Genomic DNA, 23,422 nt, shown 5'->3' with positions numbered 1-23,422 from the left:
TCACATGAGAATACCAACAGGCCAATTTGATCATAAAATCGATATTGCTGATCACGTGGTTTGCTGTTTGGCTGAAGTTTTTTTTTTTTTTCTGTGTTTAATTTGGTGATTGTGATTATTAAATTGGCACTGTGCACCTGTAATGCTACATGTGTAGTATTGATTGAACCGTGCCGTTGATTCAGAGTAAACGCTGCAGACCTTCCTCGCATCGCTATTAATTGGACGCCCCAATGGATCTGCTCCAAGATTGGCCCAATCTATCCGAGTCATTCACTGCACACAATGTCTGCCATCAAATAACGTATTACTCCCGCCAGGGATGGGATCGATCGTGTGTGTGTGTGTGTGTGTGTGTGTGTGTGTGTGTGTGTGTGTGTGTGTGTGTGTGTGTGTGTGTGTGTGTGTGTGTGTGTGTGTGTGTGTGTGTGTGTGTGCGTGCGTGCGTGCGTGTGTGTGTGTGTACAAGATATCTAGAAAAGTTCTGAACGGATTTGGATGAAAGTTGGTGGGATGATTGCCCTTGGGATAAGGAAGAATTGATTTGTTTTTGGTGAAGCTCATGATATTATTCCGGATCCAGGAATTTTTTGAAGGATTGTTTACCATTGGAAAATAGGGCTCATTTTTTTTAACATTATCTTCTATATATTCTATATTTAAGATTGTGATATGAAAATAGTTTTCATATTTGTTGTAAATGTACTTTAAACTCGTGGTTATGCGTTAGAGCGGTGTATTTTGTTAGCAGCGTCGTCTTCAAGGTTCTTTTTTTTCCAATAAAGACATTCTGTCATTTTAAAACCACCAAAGTGTGTATTCGGTTTCCCCGTTTCATAAAAGGTATCGTTTGATACGTATAATGCTTTAAAAATTTTTTTTTTTTTTTTTTTTTTTTACCTCAGAAGAGATATCAACATTTACCTCAGCGAATGTCAATTGCGGTGTCAGTATTTGATGAACTTATAAAGACTTAGGTGAGTTATAAGTGTGACTAGCATGTGCACGGGATTCTTCCCAGAAGAATGAGTGGTCGCATTAGCTTGTACGACTTAAAATGAGCGAGTTTTGTTTTCACGTTTGGGCCCGTTTTACATGTTGTATCCCTAAGGAATGAAATGAACGTTTTCCTGGCTTACAATTTTATTTGAAGTCACACATGCCTCAAAATACACTCACTGATATAGAATTGAATGCTGAATCTGAAAATGTAAGTGAAATTGCCTTGTTTTTTTTTTTAACATTATTGGCGCTGAGGAAGCGCCTTTAGCGATTGACCTCCAGCCAGTGTAACGCTAATTCCTGTCACAGGAATTCGGAGATCATATAAGTGGGCGTGGCAGTTCCTGATTGGTTCGTGTTGGGGAACGCCTTCTCGCTGCCGACGTGACGTAAATTCGCGCACGCGCACTGGTGATTGGCGCTGAGGAAGCGCCTCTAGCGAATGACTTCCAGCCAGTGTAACGCTAATTCCTGTCACAGGAATTCTGAGATCATATAAGTGGGCGTGGCAGTTCCTGATTGGTTCGTGTTGGGGAACGCCTTCTCGCTGCCGACGTGACGTAAATTCGCGCACGCGCACTGGTGAAGCTTACTCGATCTTACTCGATCCCATATTACATGTACTTTCATTGCATACAAATTATACTTCCTCCTAGAAATTCCATGCCCGAACCTCAGCGCAATCCAAGAGGATTCACTTGTCTTCTATATATTCTAAATATATATCTGTGCAGTGTCTGTCTTGTGTTGTCTTTGAACTACTCCCTGAAACTTTTGTGAAATCGTACTATTCCAACTTGACCCACGGCGGGAGTATGCGCTCTACTGAGTGGCGTTCTCGTTTTAAACTTGTTTCAATATAAATTTCCCGCTGAGTCATACCAAAGACTTTAAAAATGGTACATGCTGCTTCCTTTCTCAACGCTCGGTGTTTAAAAATATAGAGCATGGACGAAGAAACGTAGGTTGGTAGCCATTGTGTGGGCTCATTGGGTGTAATGGCCTCCTCCTGCATTTAAAATCCAGGAAGGGAATTCATATTACCTCATTCATATTACCTATTATTCATATTACCGAAGGTGAATGGAGGTGATGTTTTCACCTTTGTCTGTCTGTTTGTCAGTCTGTGAACAGGATATCTCAAAAAGTGGTGGATGGATTCGGACGAAATTTGGTGGAGAGATTGGGTTTGGGAGAAGGACGAAATTATTAGATTTTGGTTAGGTCTGAATCCAGATCCGGCCTACCAGTGGGATACAAAACATAAACTGTTCAGCATTGACTCTCTACAGAGTGGCATTCTAGGTATTATTGTCACCATCATCATCATCATCATTGTGTGAGTCGTCGATTTCAACGAATCTCTTCCCTTCGATGACGAGCTCACTGTGCGTTGTGCGATGTCTGCATAGTCCAATATGGGTGTCCCACAGCATCTACCACAAACATCGCAGGTATAGACTGGTCCTTGCGGAGATGGATGTTGGCAGGTTTTCCTTTCTTGGCTCCGCTCTCTCTCGATAGTAAGTCACCCACATTCAAAGTGGTCCAGGACTTTGTGGCAAATGTTATGCCAAGCTGACCTGTTTGTGGCCTGATGTTCCCAGGTGACAACTGGGATGGCACAAGACTTGGGTGTAGACTTAAGGACTTCCTTATAACGCTTTCTTTGTCCACCATGTGACTGTTTACCAAATTTAAGTTCTTCATAGAAAAGCGTTCTTGGGCTTCTATGGTCTTCCATGTGTGTGAGGTGACCTGACTAGCGAAGCTGGGCCTGCATCAGGAAGTACTCAATTCCTAGGATATGACAACTGTCTCGGTATGAGGTGTTAGGTATTCTGTCTCACCAGGTGATGCCAAGAATCTTGCAAAGGCATCGCATATGGAATTGTTCAAGACTTTTGATATGGCGATGATAGGGTGTCCAAGATTAAAGATGATGTGGTGTCAAAGATTCAAGATGATGTGGTGTCCAAGATTCAAGATGATGGGTTGTCCAAGATTCAAGATGATGTGGTGTCCAAGATTCAAGATGATGGGGTGTCCAAGATTCAAGATGATGTGGTGCCCAAGATTCAAGATGATGGGGTGTCCAAGATTCAAGATGATGGGGGTGTCCAAGATTCAAGATGATGGGGTGTCCAAGACTCAAGATGATGGGGTGTCCAAGATTCAAGATGATGGGGTGTCCAAGATTCAAGATGATGGGGTGTCCAAGATTCAAGATGATGGGGTGTCCAAGATTCAAGATGATGGGGTGTCCAAGATTCAAGATGATGGGGTGTCCAAGATTCAAGATGATGGGGTGTCCAAGATTCAAGATGATGAGGTGTCCAAGATTCAAGATGATGAGGTGTCCAAGATTCAAGATGTTGAGGTGTCCAAGATTCAAGATGATAGGGTGTCCAAGATACAAGATGATGGGGTATCCAACAGTCAAGATGATAGGGTGTCCAAGATTTGCATCCATACAAGAGTGTCGAGAAGACAACTGATCATCATCATATTAAGGCTAGAGAAGATGCCACCACCTTTAAGTATGACATATTAACCCATCATATAGCTGCAACCACAGGGCATCCCACGCTTAGGCCCGCCAGCTCTAATCTCACCAAATCTTCTGGCTGCAAAACTTGATTCTTGAGTGCTGATTTTCACATTAGTAGGTTTTTGAGTTTGGCCTTTGTCCAAACTAACCCTATGAATGCAGCAGATCCTCCATGGGGCACACTCTACAAGATGAATGCCAAATGTAGGTATCACTCATGGTAAATTTAATGGGCATGTGTAGACCAGGATTAGTCACAGGATGTCTTCCTCTTATCCCGTACATCGATGATGATGAGCGGAATGTGCTGACGTTTTTTTAACAGTCCGCTTAACCTGCACATACAAAAAGGTGATAGGCTTGTGTGAATTCCTGGCGATTATTTACAGAGACAATCAAATAATGGATAATTCATAACACATTTGCACACCATTTGCCTGCTGTATTCCAGGATCATGAATCCTAGCTGTATTCCAGGATCATGGATCCCAGCTGTATTCCAGGATCATGGATCCCAGCTGTATTCCAGGATCATGGATCCCAGCTGTATTCCATGATCATGGATCCCAGCTGTATTCCAGGATCATGGATCCCAGCTGTATTCCAGGATCATGGATCCCAGCTGTATTCCAGGATCATGGATCCCAGCTGTATTCCAGGATCATGGATCCCAGCTGGATTCCATGATCATGGATCCCAGCTGTATTCCAGGATCATGGATCCCAGCTGTATTCCATGATCATGGATCCCAGCTGTATTCCAGGATCATGGATCCCAGCTGTATTCCAGGATCATGGATCCCAGCTGTATTCCAGGATCATGGATCCCAGCTGTATTCCAGGATCATGGATCCCAGCTGTATTCCAGGATCATGGATCCCAGCTGTATTCCAGGATCATGGATCCCAGCTGGATTCCAGGATTATGGATCCCAGCTGGATTCCAGGATCATGGATCCCAGCTGTATTCCAGGATCATGGATCCCAGCTGTATTCCAGGATCATGGATCCCAGCTGGATTCCAGGATCATGGATCCCAGCTGGATTCCAGGATCATGGATCCCAGCTGGATTCCAGGATCATGGATCCCAGCTGGATTCCAGGATCATGGATCCCAGCTGGATTCCAGGATCATGGATCCCAGCTGTATTCCAGGATCATGGATCCCAGCTGTATTCCAGGATCATTGATCCTAGCTGTATTCCAGGATCATGGATCCCAGCTGTATTCCAGGATCATGGATCCCAGCTGTATTCCAGGCCAATTTAAAATGCACCAAATCGTTTCGACTGCATTTTCAATTATTGTGTTGAAAATTGGAGTTCAAAAAAACAATCCACCAAATTCGTTTCTTCCTATTATTTGATGGTTGCGGAGCAGACAATTTTTACCAAGTGGTGGCTCAAGATGTGGGGAGATCCCTTGTGCATATTGAGAAACATTGATGTGGCATCGGCGCCTCTTGGGAAATGGCGGGCAATTTGTTCGGAGAGGTGAACATGCTCCAATCAGCGCTAATAATGGGACCAGTTGAACTTATTCATTGGCAAGTCCCATGTGACACACTCGATTTGTGATGCGGACTCAAAGCGACTTTTGGGTGAAGCCACTGATTCTTGAGGAGGTGGGTTTGCTCAAAAAATGTTTTATGGATGTCCAGGTTTATCGTCTACAACTTGGGTACCCGATCTCCCAGGTATCTGCAGGACGCACCTGGTCCACCAGCAACCCCCCTCTTGTTGGAACTGTCTAAATCAAGAACCCCTGCTCACCTCCACTCATTTATTAGTCCCTTACCGGTGTACACCCGAGGGGACTTTGGGTTTGCACGCCGTCCCTCCGTCCCTCCGTCCCTCCGTCTGTCCGTCTGTCCGTCTGTCCGTCTGTCACGCAAACAACAGCTTTCCGGACTTTTTTTCTCAACTCTTAATGCTAATGATTTCAAACTTGGCACATGGTTTCCTCATGATAAGTTACAGATCAAGTTCGAACTTCACGACGTTTCAATCATTTTTGACAAAGTTATGGCACTTTGAACTTTGGGAATTTCCCTAACAGTTTTCCGGACTATAATTTGGAGTGCGGTAAGTCAAAGCTGTTAATATTCCTTGTTTTAACACCGATTTACATTCTGTTTCCACTTTTAGTGAGAAGTAGGGGTCTGTGAAACCATTCATGAACTTTATTTGGTGCAAATCGGATAATATTTAGCCGAGTTACCTCAGACCGTGAGTTGGTAATTATATAATTCACACAGTGCAATACATGCAGGCTGCTCCACGGAGTGACCTTGCGGGCTTATTTTAAGGGCCTATCTCATTGGCCTGGAGACTAGGTGGCGACCTGGTGGCGACTCGAGTCTCCGCTGATTGCGGAGACGTCTCCGCGACGTCTCCTGGAGACTAGCCGGGTCTCCGGGAAGTCGTGGGAAATTCAAACATGTTCGATTTTTCGGCGACGTCGCGGAGACTAATTTTGTCCGCGACTGGGGAGACGTCTCCGCGACCTGCTGGAGACTGAGGAGACGTTGCGGCGACGTCTCCGCGACGCTGCTTGACGCTGCTTGACCCACTTTAGAGACCACGTGACTGAGCACGTGCTGGCATCATCGAGACGCCTTCACTCCTGGGCCAAGTCAGGTACAGGATCCGGTCAAGGTCTTCATCATTTGGTACTTGTTCCTGCTACTGCTGCTGCTCCTTGTACTGCCTTGGAAGAGGCCCCACCATTTTGTCTTGCCAGGGGACAGCTCCAACTCCAGAGTAGTACTGTCCTTCCACCATGCCACCCAAGGGCAGTGGGGGCCGGAAGGGCAAGAAGAAGGAGGATGAAGCAGTTGTAGCAGCTTCAGCGCAGTTTGTGGATGCTGAGGCAGCAGTTGATGCTAGAGAAGATGAGGAACATGGTTCCAGCGGCGATCCGACTAGAAAACAATATGATTGGAAAGAGGGGCATCAAGAGGCAATGGCTGACTTCTGGGAGGATCATCCGGAATTTTACGATAAATCGTATGCAAGATACAAAGATAACCAATACAAGAAAGCAGCGGTTGAAACCAAGAAGCCCCTACCTACATGTGAGTGTATATTTAAATTGCATTGAATTTATATTTAATTGCATTAAAATAAATACATGCAAAAATATGTAAAAAATGTAGCGAAAGGAGTAGTGATGAATATCATCGCCCTGGCGTAGACGTCGCCTTGGTGAGAGCGCAAGCCATTTTTTGGTCTCCCGAGTCGCCCGAGTTGCAGTCGCGGCAGTTGCGGCGACGTCTCAGCCAATGAGATAGGGCCTTTAACTCCGATTTACATTCTGTTTCCACTTTTAGTGAGAAGTAGGGGTCTGTGCGATTCATTCATGAACTTTATTTGGTGCAAATCGGATAATTTTTAACCGAGTTACCTCAGACCGTGAGTTGGTAATTATATAATTCACACTGCCGGTAGGGGACATGTATTGCAGTGCAATACTCAGAATGCTTGTTGTCCCCCGTCACACCGCAGAGCGAAAGGGGGACTATGGTTTTCCCCTCCGTCCGTGTGTCCGTCTGTCCGTCCATCCGTCCGTCCGTGCGTGCAGGTGTGCGTGCGCACGTGCGTGCGTAAGCGAAGGACCGCATTCGAATTTGGTGTGTGGGTGCAACCCACGTCAAAATCCAAGATGGCCGCCGCCATGTATGTCTGATGCTATGTATGTCTGAACCTTGTGAGCGGAATATCTTGAAAAATAAGCGAAGTACCAACTTCTAATCTGGTGTGTGGGTGTATCTAGGCACAAGGAAGAACCCTGTTGAAAATTGGGTTGCCACGTCAAAATCCAAGATGGCCACCACCATATATGTCTGAACCTTGTGAGCGACATATCTTGAAAAACAAGCATTCTGAGTATTGCGCTGCAATACATGTCCCCTACCGGCAGTCTGTCGTCCAGAAAACTGTTGGGGAAATTACCAAGGGTTATTCACCCACAGGTTCTGAATCGTTCCCAATCGCTAATTACCTCAGGATGGGCTCACCTGTGATTCGCACTCGGGACATCGATTTATACACCTTGCAGACAGGTCAGCAGAAGCAAGAGAAAATAAGTTGTTGATAAAGAACCTTTCGAGTCGCTAAATATCAGTAATTTATTATATTTTCCGGTTCACGATCAATGATCGATGTATATATATATTTATGTTGCTCGGCTTGGCTCCGCCCCTCCAGAAAGCGCGCGCTGTGTCGCGCTGTTGACGTTCGCAGACGAGGCTGAAGGCGCGAAAGGGGGAGCCGGTGCGGCTTGAGGAGAACTCCAGAATAAACAAGAGATATCCATTTTTAAAATATTTTCGTTTAATTAACGATATCTGCCAAACCATATCTGCCAAAAATGACATTTTAGTAGATTGACATGCTGAACAGATCTGTGAAGTTTCCCCTCGATTGGATCAAAAATGAGGGAGGGGCTCGGTTTTAAATGTTCATGCTTAAAAACGTCATAACTTTGAAACCATGTGACGCATGACATCATGCTCACTGACGTTTTTGTTCGTCATGGGTATGCGATTCTGCCTGCAAAGTTTGGCCTCGATCTGTTCAGCCGTTGCAGAGAAAAAGGGCTTTTCGTGTTTTCACGAAAAACAATATGGCGGCCGAACCACGTGACATGTGACGTCATAATTACCATTCAAGTATTCTACAGACCGAGTCCCCCCTATGGTGAAAATTTGATCTCAATCGGTCCAATTATTGCAGAGAAAATCTTTTTTAAAGGAAATTAAAACTTAAAATGGCACTGAGTTAAGGATCATCAGAATTATCAGAATTCCCAAAGTTCAAAGTGCCATAACTTTGTCAAAAATGATCGAAACGTCATGAAGTTTGAACTTGACCTGTAACTTATCATGAAGAAACCATGTGCCAAGTTTGAAATCATTAGCTTTAAGCGTTTAGAAAAAAAAAGTCCGGAAAACTGTTCTTGGACTGACGGACTGACGGACTGACGGACTGACTGACGGACGGACTGACTGAAGGACTGACGGACGGACTGACTGAAGGACTGACTGACGGACTGACGGACGGACGGACTGACTGACAGACGGACTGACTGACGGACGGAGGGACGGCGTGCAAACCTATAGTCTGACAGACGGACTGACTGACGGACGGAGGGACGGCGTGCAAACCTATAGTCCCCTCCGGTGTACACCGGTAGGGGACTAATAAGCGAAGTACCAACTTTTAATCTGGTGTGTGGGTGTATCTAGGCACAAGGAAGAACGCTATTGAAAATTGGGTCGCCACGTCAAAATCCAAGATGGCCGCCTCCATGTATGTCTGAACCTTGTGAGGGAAATATCATATCATATCATAGCATGTTTTCTGCGTCTTCCACTTTGTCAACTCACATCACTTCCCCGACGGGGGACCTAGGCGTAACACTTGTTCCTCTTGTTTCCCCCACATCTGTAGAACCCACTTCCACACTCTAATCTCATTGTTCCCTCCAGCTTCAAGACAGCTCCTCCTACTGTTCCTTTTGTTATGTTGCGGCCTGATCCGTTCTGTGTTCTAGCTCTTCCATGAGCCTTGACTATGTATACAAAAGAAAACCTTTTGAAATGTCATGGAAATGTTTCATGTTAACTGGGATCCACCTTCAACAACTGTGGCAAGCCAAGCTCTGCCCCTCTCCCCACTGAGGAGAGAGCCCAATATATGGCTCGGTTTTCCCAAAGCACCGTCATTTCATGTTCCAGCATCAATTTGATTCAGGAATGCTAAATACCTTGGGAAGCAAGGAGAAGGAGAAGCTGATCTCTTGTGTGTTGTTAACCCTTTGCTCTCTTTTGCGCTGACGAAGAGGTAACACCTGAAACGTCAGCTCCTCCTTGCCTCCCACGGTGCTTGGCATACCTTGGCATACCTCGATGTTTACCTGCAGGGTTTGTTCATAGATGTAGACTATCGGCTCAGGTGCATATACAGTAGGTGAGATCATTTATCTCACTTTGCGATTTGTAGATGCAACTTGCACTTGAATTGTCTGCTGTATATTTCGGTATTGCCACGCTTCGTCCCGGTGGATAACATCGACTGGGATCGATGCAGGCCATTTATTTCTTGAAAAATATCTTCTTCATGAAGGGCAGATTTTTTAAATCCACGTGTTGCGGTTTTCATGGAAGAGCAGAACTTAGAGGGCAAAGGGTCAGTAGACACAAAATAAGGCGAAAAATGCAACATTAGGATGAGAACATGTATACGTATTGCAGTACAGGTGGTGGAATTGGGGGTGACGGATGCGATCAGAGCTAAGCGAGTGCAGTAAAGATTTTTTTGGAACCTGCGACCTTTCATCCTTCATCCTTCATCCTTTACCTGGCACCGTCTTCTATCACATAAATTGCTTTCTCCCATCCTGACATGCTCTAAAGCTTGCACGAGTTTCAGAACAAGCTTGTTTGACGAATGGTTTCTAAGAACCCAGTGGGGTCTGACAGCATGGTGTGGAGGTAGTGCACTTACCTTTGAGCTTACCAGCCCGACTATGAAATTTCATATTTGCTTCTGCGCAGGCAGGACATTCCGCCACAAAGGGTGCCGTCCCTCTCTTTGTGTCCCATTTGATGGGTGTCCCATCTGGTTGCTTTAGTTTGACGCCAAAGATCACATGGCGCCTTTCGTCCAGAGGAGATGAGTTATCTCCAACGCCCTCGGCCAAATTACAAATTCCTGCCATATCACCTTCAGTCGAACGTCTGGCAACAACCAGCCAGTTCATGAAAACTTCGACCAAAACTTTCTGGCCGACCCCACCAACTTGGAATAATTGGAACGTCGTCGTCGTAGTCGTAGTAGTAGTAGTAGTATTACTCGTAGTAGTATTACTCGTAGTAGTATTACTCGTAGTAGTAGTAGTAGTAGTAGTAGTAGTAGTAGTAGTAGTAGTAGTAGTAGTAGTATCAGTAGTAGTAGTATCAGTAGTAGTAGTATCAGTTGTTGTTGTAGTAGTAGTAGTAGTATCAGTTGTAGTAGTAGTAGTATCAGTTGTAGTAGTAGTAGTATCAGTTGTAGTAGTAGTAGTATCAGTTGTAGTAGTAGTAGTATCAGTTGTAGTAGTAGTAGTATCAATAGTAGTAGTAGTAGTATCAGTCGTAGTATTATCAATAGTAGTAGTATCAGTAGTAGTAGTAGTAGTATTACTCGTAGTCGTCGTAGTCGTAGTAGTATCAGTAGTAGTAGTATCAGTTGTTGTAGTAGTAGTAGTAGTAGTAGTATCAGTTGTAGTAGTAGTAGTATCAGTTGTAGTAGTAGTAGTATCAGTTGTAGTAGTATCAGTAGTAGTAGTATCAGTAGTTGTAGTATCAGTCGTAGTATTATCAATAGTAGTAGTATCAGTAGTAGTAGTATCAGTTGTAGTAGTAGTAGTATCAGTCGTAGTATTATCAATAGTAGTAGTATCAGTAGTAGTAGTAGTATTACTCATAGTCGTAGTTGTAGTAGTAGTATTAGTAGTACTATCAGTAGTAGTAGTAGTATTACTCGTCGTAGTAGTAGTAGTATCAGTAGTAGTAGTATTACTCGTAGTAGTAGTAGTATCAGTAGTCGCCACAGTAGTATCAGTCGTAGTAGTATTACTCGTAGTAGTAGTAGTAGTCGTAGTATTACTCGTAGTAGTAGTAGTAGTAGTAGTATCAGTAGTAGTATCAGTATCATAATCTAAGAACTCTATGGTTGTCTAAGACTGCTGCACATTCTGATAAGGAAAACGCGAGATGGTGTTGTTTTATTATTCAAACCACAAACAATTCAAATTTTCAAGCAGTGGTAACTGTCCTGCCCCAAAGTTTTAACATCGGAGGAAAAAAGGTAATGCTGAAGGGGAGTCATGGGGGTGGGGGGGGGGGGGGTGGAGGTGGGGGTAGTTAATTTCGGGGTTTTCGGAGGTTTCTCACAAATTCTGCCTTTCACACCTTCGTCCATACGAGTCCCTTATTTGTGAGGTGAAAGCTGCTCCATGTTATCCATTTGCTAACAATGGGATCGTGTAAGTAATGGAGCTTCGTCCAAATAAGGGCGTGTGCTGCGAAGGATTTCCTGACGTTGACAGGGTTCCCGGAATCGGGGCCTCGGAGAATTGTCACCATATTTTCACTTCGTTTCTTGGACCGGGAGCACACAAGTTTTGTCACAAAGTTTCCTCCCGAACGTGTCGGAGCGGTATCGGGAAGATTGGCAATGATTTGGATGCAAATCCCGAGGGTATTATCCATGTCCAACAAGCTGTTGTAGCACCATGGGGAATGGCTCAGTCATTTGGCACAGATGGCGAGCAATACCCTGACGGTCCATTAAATTTCCCTTTTGCTGCTGTGGTGGGGACAGCTGCCAGGGGGTGCCGTGGGTTGCCTGGCATCGTGCCGCACGTCACGAGTGCTGCAGTGAAAGTGGCACATTGAATGGCGAATTCATTTTGTGCAGCAGCCTCTTCAGTTTGGCTTCTCGATGTATCGGGTTTTTCTTTTATCTTCCATCATCACAGTTATTACTTGCAAAATCGAAGATTTTTCAAGTATATTGGTCGGTTGCGTTTGTGCTTCTGTCTGTCTGTCTCTGTCTGTCTGTCTGTCTGTTTGTCTGTTTGTTTCTCACCGGTCTACAGGTTACAATTCTAAACCGATCGTCACGAAACTTTACCAAGTTGTATAGGTCGTCCCAATTGAGACGCCTATTGTTTTTGGGGTCAAAAGGTCAAAAGGTGAACATAGGCCAAAGGTCACCAACTTTGCCAAATTTCTAAAATCCTCTATTTTCATCCGATTGACTTGAAATTTGAAGAGGACTTGCATGTCTGGTCACTGAATTCAACCACCAAGTATATTTGAGGTCAACATAGGCCAAAAGGTCAACATAGGCCACATTTCTAAAATCCTCAATTTTCATCCGATTGACTTGAAATTTGAAGAGGACTTGCATATCTGGTCACTGAATTCAACCACCAAGTATTTTTGAGATCAACATAGGCCAAAAGGTCAACATAGGCCAAAAGGTCAACATAGTCCGAATTTCTGAAATCACCAGTTTTCATTTGATTGACTTGAAAATTGAACAGCATTTGCACATTGAGTCACTAAATAGGGAAACTATTTTTGAGGTCAAAAGGTCAAAGGTCAACTCAAGGTCAACCTTCCAAAATCGTCACATTTCTTCCTGTTCACCCGAGCTTTGATCAAGATTGTCAATTTTAATCTTGTTGAAATGGACAATTTGCTGTATCAATGGAATTTTTTTTTCTTGGGGGTGGGGGTGGATTTTGCAAGTATCATGCTCCGCATGACGTCTTCTTGTTTATTTATTTATTTATTTGTTTGTTTTATGTTTATTTTATTTATTTATTTATTTATTTTATGTGTTTATTTTATTTATTTATTTATTTATTCATTTATTTATTTTATTTTATACAATGTGAAGGCTTTTGGAGGAGATAGTCAGCTGGAACGCCACAAATGGATCAGGACATAACAGAACAAAAGGAACAGTAGAAAGAGAGGGGGGAGCGCAGCAACAGCAGGGTTGAGAAACAAAATGGCGGGACACTTGGACAACATACCATTACACAACATTTGGCTCCCTTTGATTTTGTTGTGCTCTTTTCGCAATTCTGATTTCACACTATGGTTTCTTTCAAAATTTATTGTGCCGCAGAAAAAAATTTTTTACCATTCTAAGGCAAGTAGATTTTTGTTAATTTCACTATTTTAATTTCAGTAACTTGTCATCGAAATACTTTTTGTTTTTAAGCACTCGCATCATATTTACGGGTATCCGAGCGTTCGTACTGCTTGTGCTTGCTCTCTATGAGAAATGCGTGGCTAAACTGCAATGGATACGAGATGTATTCCTTGTGGACACCGCACACTCCTGCGGACACGTTTTCCTTTTGTCTGTAGATTTCCTTCAACTTTTAAACAATTTATAGCCGGATAAGGATTTGAACCTTGGCCAGAGAGCTCAGAGGCGAGTGTGCGCACCTCTGGCTCCCCTGCCAACCAACGATGCCCTTCCACCAGTTTTTTATTTATTTATTTTTTTTGTCCAGTTTTTTTTCCACCAATTTAAGGTTCCAAAGCTCCGCTGTACTTTAAATATGATAACTTTGGAGTTGTTTAATTGTTTCTGAATGCGTTTTCGAAAGGTAAACATCCAACCTGTAGTGGTATTGGATATTATTTTGAAATAAATATTCAGGTTCAAGGAAACTGCTTTTGCACAAATTCAGGAAAAACATTGGACACCACTTAATAACCACCTTTTTGATGGGTCTTTTTAATTCTGGAATGTGTAGTCTGTTGATTAGGCTGAAGTTCCTGTCTTTTACTTTTCAAAAGGTCAATTCTGCATTAACTTTATTTGTACCTTACTTTATGACTTTTTTTTTAACAGTGAATGCCACAACTCCTCGGATCGCATCAAAGTGCGCGTCTGGGATGAAGATGACGACATAAAGTCACGTGTGAAGCAGCGGCTGAAACGCGAATCGGATGACTTCCTGGGGCAGACGATCATTGAAGTGCGGACGCTCAGTGGAGAAATGGACGTCTGGTACAACCTGGGTGCGTCTGCATTTTCTGTTATATTTTCTGTTTTTATATATTTTTCCCCCTTTTTATCTGAAGTCGAGGCTCATAAAAGTGCAAGGGGACAAGGAGTGGAAGGGGAAGGCACCGCACTCACTGGCAGCTGGTCAACAATCGGAGGAATGAACAATAGAATGGTACTCACTTGGTGGAGCAGGTACGTCTGCCAGGTTGAACAGATTACGTTTTTTATCCCATTGATAGGCAGGATCTGCATCTGGGCCTAAACCAAAATCGAATCAGCTTGTTGAGATATGCTAGTATCTGGATCCGGATTTTCACCAAAATCTAATCATTCTTCCTTGTCACACACTCAACATCTCCACCAAATTTCGTCCGAACCCGACCAAAGCTTTTTGAGATGTCCTCTTCACAGACAGACAACCAGGGGTGAAAACATAATCCGCTTTTGGTGATCGAGGTAACGAGCAGGAAAAGCGGAAATGGAGAAAAAACAGAAACAGACTTCAACAAAGCCCACAAGAGCATGTGGCTCATGTGCCTACTCGAGGACACACGAACCCAACGTAAAGGTACTCGCTCAACGAGACGAGCAAATGCATTGCATCAACAGATTAGCACCAACAATTAACAAAAACTGTTAATCAAGACTATTCTGGAACAGGTATCCTTAGCTATAGAAGATGATATGCCTCTCAGTGCAGAGAAGATGGCGTCTGCCCCAAAGGAGTTCCTGGAGCCGGAATATTGGTTGAATCCCCCGATTCGTCGATGCCATCTGACATCGCTGATGACGTGTTCACCATTGGGTAACGTATCCATCGTGCAATGTGGAGGCACAAGCATACAGGCCTAGGCCAATGCCTTGAACTTTAACGCTGATTTTTGTGTTGCTGGTGATGCCTCAAGACAGAAACATCAATTATTTTGTACGCAAGTTGCACGTGTGTTATTGGGACAAGCAATACCAGGTACTTTGATCTTCGATCTAAAGAGCACTTCTCATTTTGTCCACAATGTTGCATTTTTATTCCTTTTTATTTATCTCGACAGATCAATGTGCTCGCACGCTGCCGCTTGGGGTGTGTTGCTTCTTTGGAGAGAGATCTGCCAAAGTTTGTGTAATGTCTATTTTATTCATTGTGCTCTGATTACGATATTTTATTTGCAAGAGTGGCTTCAGCCATAATGATGAACATCCTTCAATTTCCCCTTTTACTGCACAGACATTTAGCCTAAAAATTTCACTTGGATATTTAGGAGCCTAAAAGAGCTCCCGCAGGTACTGATGAGATTTTCACCGATGGAATTTGACTCATTGGAGAAGATGATCCTGCATTTTGCCATCATCCATCTTCCAATGAACATTGTGTAAAGGCATATTAGTAACGTGAACGACTGAGTGACATTCAAACCCAGTCTGGACTGCTCAGAGTCCTCCTCGAGTTTAGCTCAGAGTCCTCCTCTAGATGCATACCTCTAGTTTAGGCTGTCCTCCCATCCTTTTTAATAATATTTCCCAATAAGGCAAAAAAATTGAGGTGGGTGTTGAGTACCAGGTATGCAAAAATATAGACAGGGTTTGGCATTACTGTGCACACTTGCAATATACAAGGATGTTGGTTGGAGGTCCATGTGTAACCTGTTCTGTCCAGAGCTTGTCCAGCCCAACTGATCTCTTTGGACATTTGAAAAGGTTGTTTATTCTCACCTGTTGAACACTTACATGTAAGCCTGCCACTGTGCCTCTCCACCACCCACCACAGAGAAGAGAACAGACAAATCTGCCGTGTCTGGGGCAATCAGACTCCGTATTAGTGTGGAGATCAAAGGAGAGGAGAAGGTTGCCCCGTACCACGTTCAGTACACCTGCCTGCATGAGGTATTCAGGTTATGAACACGAAATACAATCTTTGGAATTGTTTTTTTTGTGCCGGCAATCCATCATACATGAACGACTACAAATAAAACTAGAAAGCATCTGAAAATGCAAAGCCTGTCCGCGTCTGTTTGTATTCAGATGACGTATTCTTTTGCCTTATGCATAAAATAAGGAAACCAGTTTCAGTAAAAACAGAAAACAGTAAACAAATAATGAAAAATACAAAATGTAAGTTGATGATTTCATGCAGCCTTGACATTTGAGTTTTAGATTTTTTTAAATAATCAGCTCCTCGCCTTTGATTAGTGAACCAATTCAGTGACCCGATATGCAAATTCTTTAAATTTCAGGTCAGTCGGGTGAAAATTTGTGATTTTACGCAACATTGATCTTTTGTCTAAAAAAAACATTTGGCTTGTATATTTTGATTGGTGAACCAATTCAGTGACCCAATATGCAAATTCTTTAAATTCCAGGTAAATCGGGTGAAAATTGGCGATTTTACTCAACCTTGACCTTTGCCCTTTTGATCCAAAATAATAATCAGTTTCTAACTTTTGAGTGAACCAATTCAGTGACCCGATATGCAAATTCTTTAAATTCCAGGTAAATCGGGTGAAAATTGGCGATTTTACTCAACCTTGACCTTTGCCCTTTTGATCCAAAATAATAATCAGTTTCTAACTTTTGAGTGAACCAATTCAGTGACCCGATATGCAAATTCTTTAAATTTCAGGTCAATCGGGTGCAAATTTGTGATTTTACGCAACATTGATCTTTTGTCTAAAAAAAACATTTGGCTTGTATATTTTGATTGGTGAACCAATTCAGTGACCCGATATGCAAATTCTTTAAATTTCAGGTCAATCGGGTGAAAATTTGTGATTTTACGCAACATTGATCTTTTGTCTAAAAAAAACATTTGGCTTGTATATTTTGATTGGTGAACCAATTCAGTGACCAAATATGCAAATTCTTTAAATTCCAGGTAAATCGGGTGAAAATTGGCGATTTTACTCAACCTTGACCTTTGCCCTTTTGATCCAAAATAACAATCGGCTTCTAACTTTTGAGTGAACCAATTCAGTGACCCAATATGCAAATTCTTTAAATTTCAGGTTAAAATGGATGAAAATTGATGATTTTATGAGATTTTATGAGATACCTTTTGACCAAATTATAGAAGTCATCTTCTCCATATTCTCAAAATAAAGCTTTGTTGAAAATTTGATGACAAAACTCAAATGATAAATTTAAATTTCAGGTCAATTGGATGAAAATTGATGATTTTTGTGACACTGGCCGTTGGCATTTTGACAAAATTATTAATCTGCCATCATCATAAAGCATAAAGCTTTGGTGAAAAAGTTATGACAGTAGCTCAAATAGTTAAAATAAAGTTATGGCCTGGACACACACACACACACACACACACACACACACACACACACACACACACACTCGCACACATACTCGCACCAACACACACACATACACCAACACACACACACACACCAACACACACACACACACACACACCAACACACACACACACACACACACACACACACCAACACACACACACACCAACACACACACACACACACACACACACACACTCGCACACATACTCGCACCAACACACACACACATACTCGCACCAACACACACACACACACACACACACACCAACACACACACCAACACACACACACACACACACACACACACACACACACACACACACACACACACAGAAGTTATTACAAAACCCCGTCTTCCTGCTTTGCAGGGTACGGGCTAAATCTACAATATAAGAGAACTGTTAGTTTGTCTGTCTGTCTGTGTGTGTCGCTATTTTTCTCAGAGATGGCTGAATGAATCTTCGTCAAACTTTCAGATGTTCATCAGTGAGCATCTGGGAGTGTTTTAGGCCAAAAAAAAGTTCGTTTTTTTATTTAAAAAAAAATCGCTCTGTCGTGCCTAAGCATTTTTGATTAATGACAGTTATATACAACTACACATTCGCATAAATAAATGCAAAATAACCACGACATTTGAACACAAATATATCAAACAATTCCGGAAGTGTACGAAGTTGGTTGTAAGGCTTCTTCTTCTTCTTTATATTCGGCATCACACTTAACTCAGAAACGTGATGAATGGCACATTCAACAGCAGATATTCAATGAAAAGGTAAAATGATTTGACATTTGTGCTGGATTCTGATTTGGATGTAATTACTTTTCCATTATATTTTCACTCATTTCAGATATGTTAATGTTTCTTTTTCGCTTGAGCAACGCCGGGTACTCCAGCTATAAACGCTTTTATACTTTACTCGTGGTACAAATACAAATGCAACTTTGGCTGGGGGGTAACATCGGCTATGTGGCCGCGGCCTCATGCGGGGGTGTGGGGGACCGGGAGAGGGACGTAAATTCTCTATGTAAATGTGTACCGTGTAGCGCCACCTGGTGATGGTGGCAGAGGGTATTACAATTTCCTTTTTTACCTTGGCAACACTGAGGTTAGAGGGTGTTACAATTTCCTTTTTTACCTTGGCAACACTGAGGTTCGATGGTATTACAATTTCCTTTTTTACCTTGGCAACACTGAGGTTAGAGGGTATTACAATTTCCTTTTTTACCTTGACAACACTGAGGTTAGAGGGTGTTACAATTTCCTTTTTTTACCTTGGCAACACTGAGGTTCGATGGTATTACAATTTCCTTTTTTACCTTGGCAACACTGAGGTTAGAGGGTGTTACAATTTCCTTTTTTACCTTGGCAACACTGAGGTTAGAGGGTGTTACAATTTCCTTTTTTACCTTGGCAATACTGAGGTTAGAGGGTGTTACAAATTTCCTTTTTTACCTTGGCAACACTGAGGTTAGAGGGTATTACAATTTCCTTTTTTACCTTGGCAACACTGAGGTTAGAGGGTAGCACAATTTCCTTTTTTACCTTGGCAACACTGAGGTTAGAGGGTGTTACAATTTCCTTTTTTACCTTGGCAACACTGAGGTTAGAGGGTAGTACAATTTCCTTTTTTACCTTGGCAACACTGAGGTTAGAGGGTATTACAATTTCCTTTTTTACCTTGGCAACACTGAGGTTAGAGGGTGTTACAATTTCCTTTTTTACCTTGGCAATACTGAGGTTAGAGGGTGTTACAAATTTCCTTTTTTACCTTGGCAACACTGAGGTTAGAGGGTGTTACAATTTCCTTTTTTACCTTGGCAACACTGAGGTTAGAGGGTGTTACAATTTCCTTTTTTACCTTGGCAACACTGAGGTTAGAGGGTAGTACAATTTCCTTTTTTACATTGGCAACACTGAGGTTAGAGGGTATTACAATTTCCTTTTTTACCTTGGCAACACTGAGGTTAGAGGGTGTTACAATTTCCTTTTTTACCTTGGCAATACTGAGGTTAGAGGGTGTTACAAATTTCCTTTTTTACCTTGGCAACACTGAGGTTAGAGGGTGTTACAATTTCCTTTTTTACCTTGGCAACACTGAGGTTAGAGGGTAGTACAATTTCCTTTTTTACCTTGGCAACACTGAGGTTCGAGGGTATTACAATTTCCTTTTTTACCTTGGCAACACTGAGGTTAGAGGGTGTTACAATTTCCTTTTTTACCTTGGCAACACTGAGGTTAGAGGGTGTTACAATTTCCTTTTTTACCTTGGCAACACTGAGGTTAGCGGGTATTACAATTTCCTTTTTTACCTTGGCAGCACTGAGGTTAGCGGGTGTTACAATTTCCTTTTTTATCTTGGCAACACTGAGGTTAGAGGGTGTTACAATTTCCTTTTTTACCTTGGCAACACTGAGGTTAGAGGGTGTTACAATTTCCTTTTTTACCTTGGCAATACTGAGGTTAGAGGGTGTTACAATTTCCTTTTTTACCTTGGCAACACTGAGGTTAGAGGGTGTTACAATTTCCTTTTTTACCTTGGCAACACTGAGGTTAGAGGGTGTTACAATTTCCTTTTTTACCTTGGCAACACTGAGGTTAGAGGGTGTTACAATTTCCTTTTTTACCTTGGCAACACTGAGGTTAGAGGGTATTACAATTTCCTTTTTTACCTTGGCAACACTGAGGTTAGAGGGTATTACAATTTCCTTTTTTACCTTGGCAACACTGAGGTTAGAGGGTGTTACAATTTCCTTTTTTACCTTGGCAACACTGAGGTTAGAGGGTATTACAATTTCCTTTTTTACCTTGGCAACACTGAGGTTAGAGGGTGTTACAATTTCCTTTTTTACCTTGGCAACACTGAGGTTAGCGGGTATTACAATTTCCTTTTTTACCTTGGCAATACTGAGGTTAGAGGGTGTTACAATTTCCTTTTTTACCTTGGCAACACTGAGGTTAGCGGGTATTACAATTTCCTTTTTTACCTTGGCAACACTGAGGTTAGCGGGTATTACAATTTCCTTTTTTACCTTGGCAACACTGAGGTTAGCGGGTGTTACAATTTCCTTTTTTTAACCTGGGCAATGCTGAGGTTAGCGGGTGTTACAATTTCCTTTTTTTTTTACCTGTGCAACACTGAGGTTAGAGGGTATTACAATTTCCTTTTTTACCTTGGCAACACTGAGGTTAGCGGGTATTACAATTTCCTTTTTTACCTTGGCAATACTGAGGTTAGAGGGTGTTACAATTTCCTTTTTTACCTTGGCAACACTGAGGTTAGCGGGTATTACAATTTCCTTTTTTACCTTGGCAACACTGAGGTTAGCGGGTATTACAATTTCCTTTTTTACCTTGGCAACACTGAGGTTAGAGGGTATTACAATTTCCTTTTTTACCTTGGCAACACTGAGGTTAGAGGGTGTTACAATTTCCTTTTTTACCTTGGCAACACTGAGGTTAGCGGGTATTACAATTTCCTTTTTTACCTTGGCAATACTGAGGTTAGAGGGTGTTACAATTTCCTTTTTTACCTTGGCAACACTGAGGTTAGCGGGTATTACAATTTCCTTTTTTACCTTGGCAACACTGAGGTTAGCGGGTATTACAATTTCCTTTTTTACCTTGGCAACACTGAGGTTAGCGGGTGTTACAATTTCCTTTTTTTAACCTGGGCAATGCTGAGGTTAGCGGGTGTTACAATTTCCTTTTTTTTTTACCTGTGCAACACTGAGGTTAGAGGGTATTACAATTTCCTTTTTTACCTTGGCAATACTGAGGTTAGAGGGTGTTACAATTTCCTTTTTTACCTTGGCAACACTGAGGTTAGCGGGTATTACAATTTCCTTTTTTACCTTGGCAATACTGAGGTTAGAGGGTGTTACAATTTCCTTTTTTACCTTGGCAACACTGAGGTTAGCGGGTATTACAATTTCCTTTTTTACCTTGGCAACACTGAGGTTCGCGGGTATTACAATTTCCTTTTTTACCTTGGCAACACTGAGGTTAGAGGGTGTTACAATTTCCTTTTTTTAACCTGGGCAATGCTGAGGTTAGCGGGTGTTACAATTTCCTTTTTTTTTTACCTGTGCAACACTGATTTTAAAGCACTCTTTGCACGGGTAATTTTTTTCTCCTTCTCATCCCCCCTCCCCAAAATGGAGAACCCTGTCACAGCCCCCCTCCCCCCCAAAAAGATGTATATGTAGTATATCCCCTCCCTTCACCTCTCGCATCGCTACCCCTTCCACTCCCCCCACCCCCTTCCTCACCCCTCCCTCTCAAGCAACCCCCTCCCCCTGCAACGCCAGGTACTCCTGCTAGTATATACACAAAAAAGAAATCTTGGGGTCAGGCTTCTTCCTGCTTATCGATTCTCTAGCTGTTTCGTCCCATTGCATCTATCTAATTCTGCTACAACTTTGAGATGACGCATTGCATGTGCCTTCTTAACGTGAAAAATTTGAGGATATGATTCCACTTGTCGTGCACCAGGCTTCACTGCTTGGTACAAGATCTTGATTGGTTATTTCTGGCGGCCTCAGATACAACTGACGTATGACCTTAGCAAGACTGATCACCGAAGCTGATCGGCAAATTTCCCTGATGGGGTTTTTTTTAATGGGGCATGACATGTCCGAAAGAGGGTCGGTCGCGTTTTTGTTGCCTCTTGGCTGTGCTTCTCCCCGTGGTGACGATGCGGGGAGGTTGAGGCGGATAATGAGGTTTCGCCTCGGGTTCCTCTCGTGTTTGGCAAACATGGGACGCAGATGCTTTGTGGCAGTCGATCTGCACAACTCGCCCTTTTGAGAAACTTTCTCTCTCCTTCTCTTTTAATCCCCCATCCTCCCTCGATTGCAGAACCTTTTCCATCACCTAACTGATGTGCAGAACAACGGTGTGGTCCGAATCCCAGATGCCCGTGGTGATGACGCCTGGAAAGTTTATTTTGATGAAACTGCACAGGAGATCGGAGATGAGTTTGCAATGCGATACGGGATAGAATCCATCTACCAGGCCATGACGTATGTATTCTTTATTTGCGTCATGATGTATCGGGTTGCTTATTCTGCTTTTTGAGTAATCTGTTTACTTTTGTCGACTTTTTTTGTTGTTGTTTGTTTTTGTTTTGTTTTTGTTTGTTTTGTTTACTTTTTGTTTCCTGTTTTGTTTTTGTTTTGTTTAATCTATTGTTTTTGTGTTTTGTCATTTCCTGTTTACTTTTGTTTTGTTTTTGTTTGTTTGTTTACTTTTGTTTGTTTTGGCACATTCTTCATTTTAAACTGTTGGTGATTTTCCGACGTTGGGGAGATTAGGCAACGTTTATCATTTCTAATTTTCATTGTGGGTTGCCTTTTTTGGAGCGCAGGCAATAATGTTTATTTCTCTGTTTTCGGGTGTTGGGCTAGCGGCTAGGGTGCCAGCTTAGGATCCTAGGATCCTGGGTTCGAATCCCGGTCGATCGCTGAATTAACGCCAGGGGGGTTGACTCAGCCTGTCATCCTTCTGAGGTCGGCTAATTGAGTACCAGTTCACTGGTAATTCCCTGTTTGTCGTTAAAGGCGGCAAAAAGGGTTGGCGTCAGGAAGGGCATCCGGCCGTAAAACATTGCTTCAAAAAGGGGACCAAAAAACAACAACAACCACGGTTCCCGAAAAAGGCCAACCCCCGCTTTGCGGGGAAAAATGGCCTCTAAAGGTGGTTTTTTTTTTTTTTTTTTTCTCTGTTTTCGGGTGCAGGTTTTAAATTTTTTGTTTATTTTTAGGCAGTTTTAATGAAAGTGATCCACGTTTATTTTTAAGTATCAAATGCATGTGCCAGAATGATTCATTCATTCATTTTATTTGGTAATAACACGTGCTGATTTTGTTTATTCGTGCCACTGAAACCGGTTGTAACTCGTTTTTTCCCGCAAAGGAACATAATCCTTGAATGCATGTTCACGCGACTTGCTTAATCGGACTCAGATTTGTAGATCTCATGGAA

The 23,422-nt window shown here is 42.5% G+C and overlaps 1 protein-coding gene across 1 annotated transcript in view; it reads left to right on the top strand.

The window, feature by feature from the left end:
* LOC137421895 (protein unc-13 homolog A) overlaps window positions 1-23,422 on the top strand; it is a 63,737-nt gene that overhangs the window by 22,353 nt on the left and 17,962 nt on the right. Inside the window, exons 7-9 of the mRNA XM_078769281.1 lie at window positions 13,979-14,148; window positions 15,900-16,015; window positions 22,298-22,461. Coding sequence (XP_078625407.1) covers window positions 13,979-14,148; window positions 15,900-16,015; window positions 22,298-22,461 — 450 coding nt within the window. The remainder of the gene's footprint in view (window positions 1-13,978; window positions 14,149-15,899; window positions 16,016-22,297; window positions 22,462-23,422) is intronic.

Source organism: Myxine glutinosa, unplaced genomic scaffold (genome assembly GCF_964187855.1).
Source record: "Myxine glutinosa unplaced genomic scaffold, kmMyxGlut1.1 SCAFFOLD_1926, whole genome shotgun sequence".
Taxonomy (NCBI): domain Eukaryota; kingdom Metazoa; phylum Chordata; class Myxini; order Myxiniformes; family Myxinidae; genus Myxine; species Myxine glutinosa.
Note: the sequence above shows the minus strand (reverse complement) of the source record. Positions and strands in the feature narration are given on the sequence as shown.